General features: G+C 42.2%; 1 protein-coding gene across 1 annotated transcript in view; it reads left to right on the top strand.

Moving 5' to 3' along the window:
* Positions 1-13,625, top strand: part of snd1 (staphylococcal nuclease and tudor domain containing 1) — a 198,493-nt gene that overhangs the window by 58,736 nt on the left and 126,132 nt on the right. The window contains exon 16 of the mRNA XM_034202506.1: positions 8,767-8,876. Coding sequence (XP_034058397.1) covers positions 8,767-8,876 — 110 coding nt within the window. The remainder of the gene's footprint in view (positions 1-8,766; positions 8,877-13,625) is intronic.

Genomic DNA, 13,625 nt, shown 5'->3' with positions numbered 1-13,625 from the left:
ATCTATTCATCTGCCCATTATTCTGCAGATTAATGGTTGGAAAACGTCCATCCCAATGCTCAAAATCAAAGTTTATTTATTTTTATATAGCCCAATATCATAACATATGTTTACAAATTAATAGGCATAGATGAAAGTGTAAAAGATAATTAAGATAAGAAAAGTATAAAAGACATGATAAAACGTGAAATACATATCAAGATGAGATAACATCTTCAAAAAGACACAAAAAGACTATAAAAACAATAGATGTAGGACAAACATAGGGTAATCTTAAACCAGCTCTAAAGAGATTTCAGAATATCTTAAAATGTCTTATTTTGTGAGTCTGCAACCTAAATATAACAATTGTATTATGATATAAAACAGAATAGCAAGATATCTCCATATTTGAGAGGCTGAAAACTGATTATTTTTTTGCTGTTCCTGCATAAAAATGACTCGTGAGATTAATCAATAGTTCAAATTGTTGGCCGTTCGTTGTCAGTAGTTGTACTTATGAATGCAGCTCTAATTTCTTTAAGCCAGGAAGGACTGGGAGGATTAATAAGACGGCAAACAAATCTAAATGGAGTGATAGTCATATGGTTGATGGATGAAAGAAAGCATTAGAGCTAAAATCACACAAACGTGCACACACTCGCACCCCTCCCCCGGCTTTTAGGTCTTTGTTTGTTCGTCTGTCGCTGTGCTAATTATGTCCTGTCAACAGCTTGTCAAGAATCAAGAATTAGAAACGTTAATAACATTAAAAGGAAAGACACTAATGGAATTCACACCGAGTGTGTCCTGCAAGCATCCGCTCCTACCTGAGCCGGGGCACAAAGCGCCTGGCAGGTTATGAGCTAAAAGTCAGGGGCTAATCAATATGCACATTATTAGTATGGGAATTTGCGACGTGATGCATGTTTGTATAAATTGCAGTGATGACACTAATGCACGGAGGACACACTTCTCCCCGCAGACTTGTTTCTACAAGATGAAGCTCATTATCTCGGCCTGGTTAGCAGAGGAGGGGAGGTCGACTCAATCATGTTCCTTCTGCATGTTGGGTCTACTGAAAACACACTCAATTACAGCCTATAAAGATATAGAAGAAGCTACACGCCACAAATGAATGCATAGGTGTGATCAGATTCAGAACTAGAATGATAAAGAATCCAGCATGAATGCATCACATGTATTTGCAGTAATGGATTACTCTTAAAAGTATTCTACTTAAATGATGATGCAGTTAGATTGTAAACAGTGGTTCAGAGGTGAGAAGTAACTTCACTCAAGTACTGTACTTAAGTACAATTTTAAGGTATTTTTTACCTTATTGAGTATTTTCAATTCATGCTACTTTATACTCCACTCTATTTGAAAGGAAAATAATGTAATTTTACTCTACTACATGTATTTAACGGCTTTAGCTACGTTTAACAAAATGCATCTCTAAATTAAACTACTGGACTCACTCTTTAAGTCACAAAATAGTTACATTATTTAAATATCTTACAAAAAGTCAATCAGAACTTTGTTTGTCTCCAACAGTAAATTGCTACTTGATGCAGCAATATTATCTCGAAATGTCACATACTGTATATAAATATAATGATATACACACATAAAGGCCATTTTCCGGCACTATGATTACTTTGACTTTTGATACTTAAAGAGCCTGTGACACGAGTTTCCCCCATCATCCAAACCCATCAACTTGAGTAAATATTGTCCCCTTGAAAACCGTTACTGAACTGATTTTGGATATTTGTACTTTGATAACCATTAATCTGCCCTTCAATGTTGACCATTTTCTGGATCTTCTCGGGGATTCTTCAAGTCCCGCCAAATTATGTGTGACGTCATTGCGGGCACAGCGCTCCAGCTGCACCGTTCAGGATCCCAGCATCTGCATGTAAACGCACGATGGCGCACACAGCAGCAAGCTCAGACAGCGATGACAGTTTAATTTTGAACGTGTCTGAGAGCTCATATGAGGCTGAAGGATCGGTTTATGTTGTATCTGTTAGAAGTTTAGGAATTAGGTGCGTCAATATGGGCGATCATACGGTCATGTAGCCAGTGGTGGACTGGGACTAAAAATCATCCCAGGACTCTCGACCGGCCCACTTCGGTACCGCTAGTAAATTGTCAACGGGGGGAGTGGGGGATGTCAGGGGCGGCGGGTGCTGTAGGCTAGGGGAAGGCTAAGCAGTCCCAAATATTTGTGTCACTGCATCCTGGTAAAATACAAATATAATGTATAATGTCTGTGTCTTTGACATTAGCGCTGCTAGCCACCTGTGCCCTGTACTACGAAGCCAGTTCAACAGACCCTGGATATGTTTGAGTAACAAACAAACTAACAACAACAAACTAACAAACAAGATCTCGCTAAGCGGTCCTACGACGCTGGTTATCAACTCGGTAAATCAAGCCAGGGTTTCTCTCACCAGCTGAGAGCGCGTTCACGGGGGCGGGGTTAGCTACATTTGACCAATCACAAACAGGGACAAGTGTACTAACAGCGCAGCGTCATACTTCATTAATGAAAAGTAAACTAATATTAGACAAATATGAGCTTTAAACATCCATGACTTAAACATATAATCCAGGATACAAGCCACAGAGTTGCTGCAAGGTGAATACAGAACAACTGGTTAAAAAATAACTAGGCCTACCGAGTGTTTGAAAGCGTATAGTTTTATGATATCACTGCCCCATCTAAGACACGAGTGGATCTGACTTTAATTACATTTGGCTCGAGTGTTTCATCAGCATAATGTGTTGCTTAAAATAATACTTCTGCATACAGTATGTGACACTGTAAGTGTTGCACGGCCAGATACGGCAGATAAGGAAATATATGCTATATTATGATATTATATGATCGATGATCTGATTGATGATGTAATATGAATGATAAGTGCGACACGTCGGCGTCTTCTCTGCATACGGCAGTTTAAACTGTATTTCCTTTATCCTGTAATATGACTTGAGAGATTTAAACTCCGCACACTGAGTTGATCTCTTTTCTATAGACGCCGGAGGCGGGCAGCGTCAGGTAAAAAAAGTTATTTAGCCTTCCCAAACCTGAGCCTCACGCGCCGCCTATGGGGGATGTGCTAGTGACTTATCCGACCGGCCCACTTCGGTACCGGCGCATCGGGATTCGTCCCGATGGCCAGTCCACCACTGCACCCAGCCCACGTAAACTGTCAACGGGGGGAGCCTCGCTGCGGGGAAACGGTGGACCTAGTGTCCCGATCGGAGTGGGAATAATAATAATAATAATAATCCGTGCATTTTATCCATTAATTTTCCCAACATTGTGGTAAAAAAAACACACGTTTAATCCATGTTGGTGTACTACAACTACAAAAAGCATCGGTTTGTTTTCTCATCAGGAAATGCAGACCGGCTCAAACAAACAATTTTTAATCATCATCCTCACGATCATTTAATGTATCATATGTTCGCCGAATTGACATGAAAGCACTAATAAATGTAGTTTCATCCACTTGAGTTTACAACTACAAAAATAATCGATTTGTTTTTATATCACATCCTACGGGAGGAAATTCAGCAGCTCTCACTACCGATTTTTAATCCTAATGTAATCATCATCTTCACCACGATCATTTATGTTTATGTTCGCCGAATTGACATGAAAGCACTGACAAATATGAATATACTGTAGTCAACTTCATTAAAACGTTATTAACGTGCCTAAACTCAGTAATTCACCATTTCTACGCATGACAACACACTTTGTCCGTGTTTGGCTCTCTCGCCGCACAGTGAAGCGTTCCCGCATTGACGTCACTTCCGGTTTCCCCCAAAACTTCAAAATGAGTCGAAGGAATTTCCCCGCGATGTTCGAAATTATTGATATTTATCGGAACGGTATCGCTTTTTCTTTTTTAAACTGACGGTTCGAGATTACTAGTAGCCCAATATTTCATTGCACAACAGTTGTTGGGATGCTGTCACAGGCTCTTTAAAGTTCATTTTGCTGATAATACTTTTGTACTTTTACTGAAGTAAGATTTAGAATGCAGGACTTTTACTTGTAATTGAGTATATTGACAATAATATATTGGTACTTTTACTCAAGCAAAGCATCTGAATGCTTCTTCCACAATTGCAGGGGTGGAAAGTAACTAATTACGATTCAAGACTGTAATAAGTACATAACCCTAATCTAAAGTACTTGAGTATTTTCAATAAATGTAACCCTTACCTCACCTCTTTTCTGAGTTAAGTATCATATTTTGACATTTATTTCAGAGCTTTAGTGACTAGCTACTTTGCAGATTTAGATTATTAAAACATTATATAAAGTGAAATTAAGTGAATATGTAATAATATAGATTAATCTACCCAGCCAGCAGTATAATTAAAATAAGCCCCACCCTCAGCAGCTGCAACATTAAAGCGATGAACGCATTATCGTAACATTACTTAATGTTAATTAATCCAGTGATATTATATGCGATACATTCAGAAAACTTCACTTCTGTCTCCCAAACCCGACACACACTTTTTAATTAAGAAATGTAATATCCACGTCTCACACACACCAAGCGATTGATGTGAGGCGAGTGAGGAACAGCACGTGGGACATTCTGTACAACAGAATGTGTGTGTGTGTGTGTGTGTGTGTGTGTTTGCTTATGTGTGTAGTGTGATGTCAGTAGTGATCAGCGTATGTCTTGTTTGTCTCTGAGATCAGATAAGATGGATATCCTGGAGTTTGACCCAGATGCTTATCTTGGTGTCAGGCGTGAGTTATGTATCATGGTGCAGGTTAAAATTGGCTGTGCTAAGTGACTCCCCAGCTTGGTGTAAATGCTGCAGGGAGGAGACTTGTGTGTGTGTGTATACTTGTGGTGACCTAAATCTGTTTACACAGTCACATGTGGGGACTCGCCTCCCTTATGGGGACAAAATGGAGGTCCCCATGAGGGGAATCATTAATTTTAGGGTGAAGACTTGGTTAGGATTAAGTTAAGGGTTAGGGTTAGGCATGTGTTGGTTAAGGTTAGGATAAGTCTCCAGGAAATGCATGTAAGTCAATGTAATGTCCCCTGAAGTGATGTATACATGGTGTGTGTGTGTGTGTGTGTGTGTGTGTGTGTGTGTGTGTGTGTGTGTGTGTGTGTGTGTGTGTGTGTGTGTGTGTGTGTGTGTGTGTGGTGTGTGTGTGTGTGTGTGTGTGTGTGTGTGTGTGTGTGTGTGTGTGTGTGTGTGTGTGTGTGTGTGTGTGTGTGTGTGTGTGTGTGTGGGTGTGTGTGTGTGTGTGTGTGTGTGTGTGTGTGTGTGTGTGTGTGTGTGTGTGTGTGTGTGTGTGTGTGTGTGTGTGTGTGTGTGTGTGTGTGTGTGTGTGTGTGTGTGTGTGTGTCGCAGGATATTGAGTGCTGTAGGAGAAGCAGTAGATCATTTTAGAACGGCATGCCTGTGCGCCTTTAACTGCAGACCTATTTCTTAGACTTATTTTATTGGACTTGTACAGGATTATTACGTTAATATTTGACCCATTTAAAACCCCATTGTCAGTTAATAATCCTATTACTCTTTCTGTGTGTATTAAGGATGTTTTTGTCTTTTTATGAGAGCTGGATTAAGAATTGTTGGCTGAAAAGCTTTTTTTAGTCATTGTCCTATATGTGAGCACGACTTCTCAGGGCATTACAATCCCAAGTAGTGGGCTGCATCTACATGGTTCACTGCACGTATTGTAAGTTGCTTTGGATGAAAGCATGAGCTAAATAAATGTAATATTTTCTGTGGATTATTTTGGAGTAGCTCCGGCCAACCCATCTCCCCCTTCGTACACCAGTTTTTGTTTGCAGTATTTACCCTCCCACTGTCCTCTCTTGTATTTGTGTCGTCCTCTTATTCTGCACCCATCGTCCCCCCTCTTCTCTACTCTGGCACTGTTGTAGCCAGTGTCCCACATGGAAGTCCTGTCCTGGTCCTTTTCTGTAAATACTCTCTGAGGATGTTTGCCATCAGTGTGTCTCTACTCTCCAGGAAGCTTTTTATTATGATTCTATTTGATTTATATGTTACTTAGGATACAGTAGGATAGTAAATAGATTAACAAAGAAAAACCCATGAATCGATCAAAATAGCAAGCTATTACATTTACATTTTCTGTTTGTATTTGTCGGTAACATTTCTAAAGAATAAGTTGCTTTTCATTTGAAGCGATTGCAGAATGAAATTGATTTTAGCACCACATATTCATCTAATTCTAATTATTAAACTACAATTATATAAGGTACTATAACATTTTACAGGCACTATTTAGCTATACTTGCATACAGGCTATCTCTTGTTTGGAGAGTTTTCTTAAAAATATCAAGGACATCCACATTTTTAGATATATATATCTGCTCCAAACTAAATTCATGCTTTTCCATTTTTCCATTTGACATCTGAAAAAAAGCAATAACTAAATGTCACCACTGACTCACAAATGATCTATCTCCTCGAGTGCTGTGCAATCTCGCACCTGATTGTAGGACTTTAGAAAAGTCCACTGTGTGCCTGTTCATTTTGGAGTCACTTAAGACACAATCAACCTTTAAAATGTCTGTTTAGCAGAATATCCCTGGAGCAGAGGTCGCGTTAACCGAATATCTTCTGTCTATGACGATTTTTTTTTACAATGACGGAAAAATCTGAAAGCCGTCCGTCATTGTGACAGATTAGAACAAACTCAGAACAGCGCCACAGTTTCCCTGCAGCGAGGCTCCGGTGTTATGCCGTGTTATGCATGCCCGCTCAAAAGGAAATTATATCGTTTCCAAACCTAACTTTGCCGAAGAGATCATTGAAATGTCTGAGTATTTTCTTTACGCTGTGCGCGCTCCCGCGAGGTGCAGTGGGCATGCATAACACGGCGCTAACAGTCCCCGTTGACAGTTCACGAGCGTGATCATAGTTGTTTTACAGGCCGACGGGTAATAATGGATTTTGACGAAAATGTTACGATCCTCTCCGTCAAACGGGCAGCGAAAAAGTCTAGCGCAACCTCTGCCCTGGAGTGAGAATAATATAGTGGAACACTCAAATGTGTATATGTATTTGGTTTTAAAGCACCCTGCTGTGTACTAGGAAGACATTAATGTCCCACTAAAGGTTGACTGTACAGTTCTTCATGAGTCTTTGCTGCTGACTGTCCTGTGTCCTCACGTTGCCTTTGCTGGGTCATCCTCCTGCTCTGAATACGCTGATGTCTTTTGTTCTTGTTTTCATTAAAGGACAGAGATTTCTGTAGGGAGCAAACGTTACTCAACAAAAAGCTAGTGGGCTCCAGGGTAAGGGGTTAGACAAAAATTCCCTTCAAGAATTTGGAATTCATTCAAATAAATAAATAACACTAAATAGATTAAAATACATACAAAGAAGAGGTTCTTCTACCTAGTTATAAAACAAGCTAGAAAATACACATTTGCCATTCCAGTTAGCATACTTGTTAGAAGTGGCCCTGACAGTGAACCTCTTCAAGAATTTTTCATTTCCAATTCATAAAAAATAATGTCAATATTCATGTATAGAATAAAAAGCCATCAGCTAGGACATAAATATTCTTTAGTAAGGTTAGCTGACTTAATAAAAGGATACTCATAATAATGTTGCATTTTAATTCAGTAATAAAGAAGAATAATACAAACATGTTTCAAAGTCAGCCAAGGTTAAGACGCACCTAGTACAGAGTGTCCTAGATATGTGTCACTGTGTAGAACACTTCAACATCAACGCTCTGTGTACAGTAAGTAATGTCATCTTCATCTAAGAAACGCATGAACACGTACTCTCTTAAGCTCTCTGAATAAGTCTCTCGGGCAAAACATCTGGGAAACACTTTTTATATATTAAAAAAAAAGCATCACTTGTGTTGAACATGCTAAACTTGAATAGAAAACAAGTTATTGTCAAAGCCTGAGTCGACCACCTCCAAAACATCTGGATCTGCTTCTATATAAACATATAGCACATGAAGTCCTAAGGGTTTAAGAGACCGAATAAGTGAGTCTAGTGAAGCTAGATGTACTCCAGCAATAGAGGCTATACTTTATGGTGTGTGAGACTTTGGACAAAACTTACTGTAAGATCAACTCACACTCTCTCTGCCTCACAGCCCATCTTCAAACAGAGCCTCTCTCTTATGCATATACCTCCCTTGCATACACCTCCTTTTATCACAGTATATTTCTTTAAACAGTGTGAACATGAAATGATAATCTCACGTTACCTTTATACCCACTCGTTCCTCTTTCCCCCCACCGGTGCCCTGGAGCTTATCCATTCCTACCTGAACTCTACAAGAAAGCCTCTGAAAATACAGCGGCTGGCGTCCCACAGACGCAACACCTGACAAGGCTGTTCTTTAGTCAAAACTCCTAATACAGAAGCACTATATGCACTCATCGTTGACCTTTTGATGACCAATTATCCAGTGAGTGCTGATGATAGTGTAGCTGGTTAATCTGCACCGTGCCACCTCTTTGAAATTGTGCGGCTAAGAACATTTGACTAGACCTGCTAAGAGGGATGACACGAGGACATCAGTTGTTCACAGTACTCGAGGTCTATATAATCTATTAATGCCCACATTATTTTCACATCATCATTTCTTCTGTGACCATGTCCTGGTCTTTTTGTACTTATCAAGCCAACTAATGTTCAAACTATTCAGGATGTCCTGCCGTTCTTTTGATTAGCCGCTGTGCTAACCTTTAACTCCTGCAATCATGTTGTCTTTTCCAGGTATCGAATGCCCACGCAGTTCCAGGAATATGCCTGGGGGGACGCAGGTGGCTGAACCCTTCAGTGAAGAAGCCATGCTGTTCACCAAAGAGCTGGTGCTGCAGAGAGAGGTAAGCAGGCTTTCCGGGACATTCTGGCCCCTGTTTCATCACTTCCTCGTGGTTTGAAACGCTCATTCCCATGTTGCTAACACTTGGCGTTTTGCTATTTTGGCAACCCATATTGCGGCATTTTATTTTCACACTCACAGTCCAAGTTTAGTCTGCTTTGAGCCTTTTGGTTTAGAGATGTGAGAGGAATACGGACTATTATACTTTTCAATTACAGTTGCTCAATAGCACAGAAGCTTCTTTTGGCTGGAGAACACATTTCCATCAGGCATTCTGGCTAGTTTTTAAGCGGCTGCCACACTGAGCAGAATTAATTTGATTTGAGCACCACATATTCATTTAATAATATTTGTTAATTTACAATTTGATCAGAGGGTGTGTGCCAATTACAGAGGCATCACACTACTCAGCCTCCCCGGGAAAGTTTACTCTAAGGTACTCGAAAGGAGGGTCAGGCCGATTGTCGAACCTCAGATTGAGGAGGAACAATGCGGATTCCGTCCTGGTCGTGGAACGACGGATCAGCTTTTTACTCTCGCAAGGATCCTGGAGGGGGCCTGGGAGTACGCTTATCCGGTCTACATGTGTTTTGTAGACTTGGAGAAGGCGTATGACCGAGTTCCCAGGGAGGTACTGTGGGAGGTGCTGCGGGAGTATGGGGTGAGGGGGTCTCTACTCAGGGCCATCCAATCTCTGTACTCCCAAAGCGAGAGCTGTGTCCGGGTCCTCGGCAGTAAGTCGGACCCATTTCCGGTGAGGGTTGGCCTCCGCCAGGGCTGCGCTTTGTCACCAATCCTGTTTGTAATGTACATGGATCGGATTTCGAGGCGTAGTCATGGGGGAGGGGGTCTGCAGTTCGGTGGACTAAGGATTGCACCACTGCTTTTTGCAGATGATGTGGTTCTAATGGCTTCATCGGTCTGCGACCTTCAGCACTCACTGGATCGGTTCGCAACCGAGTGTGAAGCGGCTGGGATGAGGATCAGCACCTCCAAATCTGAGGCCATGGTTCTCAGCAGGAAACCGATGGACTGTCCACTCCAGGTAGGGAATGAGTCCTTACCCCAAGTGAAGGAGTTCAAGTATCTCGGGGTCTTGTTCTCGAGTGAGGGAACAATGGAGCGTGAGATGGGCCGGAGAATCGGAGCAGCGGGAGCGGTACTGCAGTCGCTTTACCGCACCGTTGTGACGAAAAGGGAGCTGAGCCAGAAGGCAAAGCTCTCGGTCTTCCGGGCCATTTTCGTTCCTACCCTCACCTATGGTCATGAAGGATGGGTCATGACCGAAAGAACGAGATCGCGGATACAAGCGGCCGAGATGGGTTTTCTCCGCAGGGTGGCTGGTGTCTCCCTTAGGGATAAGGTGAGAAGTTCGGTCATCAGGGAGGGACTCGGAGTTGAGCCGCTCCTCCTTCGCGTCGAAAGGAGCCAGTTGAGGTGGTTCGGGCACCTAGTTAGGATGCCACCTGGGCGCCTCCCTAGGGAGGTGTTCCAGGCACGTCCAGCTGGGAAGAGACCAAGGGGTAGACCTAGGACCAGGTGGAGGGATTATATCTCTTCGCTGGCCTGGGAGCGCCTTGGGATCCCCCAGTCAGAGCTGGTTGATGTCGCCAGGGAAAAGAAAGTTTGGGGCTCTCTGCTGGAACTGCTACCCCCGCGACCCGACCACGGATAAGCGGGAGAAGATGGATGGATGGATGAATTTACAATTTTATGAGGTACTATAACTTTTACGGGCACTATTTAGCTATACTTCCATACAGGAAATCTCTTGTTTGGAGGATTTTCTTAAAAATGTCAAGGACAGACATTCACATTTTTAGATATATATCTCTGCTCCAAACTAAATTCATGTTTTTCCATTTGACATCAGAAAGAAAGCAGTAAATAAATGTCACCACTGACTCCCAAATTATCTTTATTAGAGCATTTGAAGCATTCTCGAGTGCTGTGAAATCTCAACCATAATCTAATCAAAAGTGGCCACCGTCAAGTAGACCAAACCAAAAGCACCCCCCCCCCCCTACCAACCTCTCCCGCTTACACCCAGTTTATGGAAAGCTCACCTGATAGTGGATCAGTGCTCCTGGGCTTTAGAGAACTCCACTGTGTGCCTGTTCATTCACATGCTAATACATTTTTATAAGAAGCAGCGAACGGACCAAGCCCATAATGGAACGAGCTATAATCCTGCCACCACTTATCCTGGCCACACACTGCCTCTCTTTAACTCCCCCTCTCCATCCATATCGCTGCTTTAAAGGGCTCTCTTTGCATAGGCTGGCTGACTCCACTGGCCAACGCTCTTTAATTGTCATGGAAATGTACCTTGGCTGAGGTATTGAGGTGGACTACTGTTAGAGAGTGGTAGATCTGTATACAGTGGGGCAAAAAAGTATTTAGTCAGCCACCAATTGTGCAAGTTCTCCCACTTAAAAAGATGAGAGGCCTGTAATTTTCATCCTAGGTATACCTCAACTATGAGAGACAAAATGAGAAAAAAAAAATCCAGAAAATCACATTGTCTGATTTTTAATTAATTTATTTGCAAATTATGGTGGAAAATAAGTATTTGGTCAATAACAAAAGTTCATCTCAATACTTTGTTATATACCCTTTGTTGGCAATGACAGAGGTCAAACGTTTTCTGTAAGTCTTCACAAGGTTTTCACACACTGTTGCTGGTATTTTGGCCCATTCCTCCATGCAGATCTCCTCTAGAGCAGTGATGTTTTGGGGCTGTTGCTGGGCAACACAGACTTTCAACTCCCTCCAAAGATTTGCTATGGGGTTGAGATCTGGAGACTGGCTAGGCCACTCCAGGACCTTGAAATGCTTCTTACGAAGCCACTCCTTCGTTGCCCGGGCGGTGTGTTTGGGATCATTGTCATGCTGAAAGACCCAGCCACGTTTCATCTTCAATGCCCTTGCTGATGGAAGGAGGTTGTCACTCAAAATCTCACGATACATGGCCCCATTCATTCTTTCCTTTACACGGATCAGTCGTCCTGGTCCCTTTGCAGAAAAACAGCCCAAAGCATGATGTTTCCACCCCCATGTTTCACAGTAGGTATGGTGTTCTTTGGATGCAACTCAGCATTCTTTCTCCTCCAAACACGTCTAGTTGAGTTTTTACCAAAAAGTTCTATTTTGGTTTCATCTGACCATATGACATTCTCCCAATCCTCTTCTGGATCATCTAAATGCTCTCTAGCAAACTTCAGACGGGCCTGGACATGTACTGGCTAAAGCAGGGGGACACGTCTGGCACTGCAGGATTTGAGTCCCTGGCGGCGTAGTGTGTTACTGATGGTAGCCTTTGTTACTTTGGTCCCAGCTCTCTGCCGGTCGTTGACTAGGTCCCCCCGTGTGGTTCTTGTGATCATTTTGACCCCACGGGGTGAGATCTTGCGTGGAGCCCCAGATCGAGGGAGATTATCAGTGGTCTTGTATGTCTTCCATTTTCTAATAATTGCTCCCACAGTTGATTTCTTCACACCAAGCCGCTTACCTATTGCAGACTCAGTCTTCCCAGCCTGGTGCAGGTCTACAATTTAGTTTCTGGTGTCCTTTGACAGCTCTTTGGTCTTGGCCATAGTGGAGTTTGGAGTGTGACTGTTTGAGGTTGTGGACAGGTGTCTTTTATACTGATAACGAGTTCAAAGAGGTGCCATTAATACAGTTAACAAGTGGAGGACAGAGGAGGCTCTTAAAGAAGAAGTTACAGGTCTGTGAGAGCCAGAAATCTTGTTTGTTTGTAGGTGACCAAATACTTATTTTACCGAGGAGTTTACCAATTAATTCATTAAAAATCCTACAATGTGATTTCCTGGATTCTTTCCCCCCATTCTGTCTCTCATAGTTGAAGTGTACCTAGGATGAAAATTACAGGCCTCATCTTTTTAAGTGGGGGAACTTGCACAATTGGTGGCTAACTAAATACTTTTTTGCCTGTGTGTGTGTGTGTGTGGCAGTGGTGGAAAGTAACTGCTGTAAGTAAATGTACTCAAGTAATATATGCACAGAGTATTTTCATTTCATACCACTTTAAACTTCTACTCAATGAGTACTCCTAATACTTTAGGTACATTTTCCTAATCATGCTTAAGTACCTTTACTAAAGATTCACGATGCAGTACTTTGACCTGAAGGTGTGTGGCGAGCCAGGAGTATAGGTTGGATCCAGGAAGCCTCGGCTGTGAAATAATTGATGCTAGCAACAAGGGATTTTGATTGACAGCAAACCATGAGTCGGTGCACTGCAGAGGTGCTCCAGCGCTGACATGTTGATATGAATTTTTATTATATTATTTTTTCAGATGCACATACAAATGCATAATTAATCAGATTCATAAGGCGCCCGCTTCGCCACATCGCCCTTAGTCTGTCGGATTTGGGCGCATATTGAATTAAACATTTCTATCCATACACACTCTGACGCACACGCTCTCTCTCACACATTTTCTCCCTGGCCAGTCATTGGTGGTGTCAGCAAGTTTCTTCACAGGTAGGTGGGAGTTAGCAGGCAGGACGGAGCCACAGAGTGAGCCCGGTGCGGGGGCTGCTTGGCTGGCTGCTCTGACCTGCTGTTATGGGCTATTATGAACACAAACACACTCAACGGACACGTTTCAAGTAGATAACAACACCGTTAAGCGTTCACACATGAGCTGTCACTTTTCCAAAAAAAAGTGAAATCATTAACTGAAGAAATAAGTAACTTTTTGAAAATCCCTGTGTAGAAAATCAG

The sequence above is a fragment of the Gymnodraco acuticeps genome, unplaced genomic scaffold (genome assembly GCF_902827175.1).
Source record: "Gymnodraco acuticeps unplaced genomic scaffold, fGymAcu1.1, whole genome shotgun sequence".
NCBI lineage: Eukaryota > Metazoa > Chordata > Actinopteri > Perciformes > Bathydraconidae > Gymnodraco > Gymnodraco acuticeps.
The sequence above is the reverse complement of the archived record's forward strand: the minus strand, read 5'-3'. Positions and strand labels throughout refer to the sequence as shown.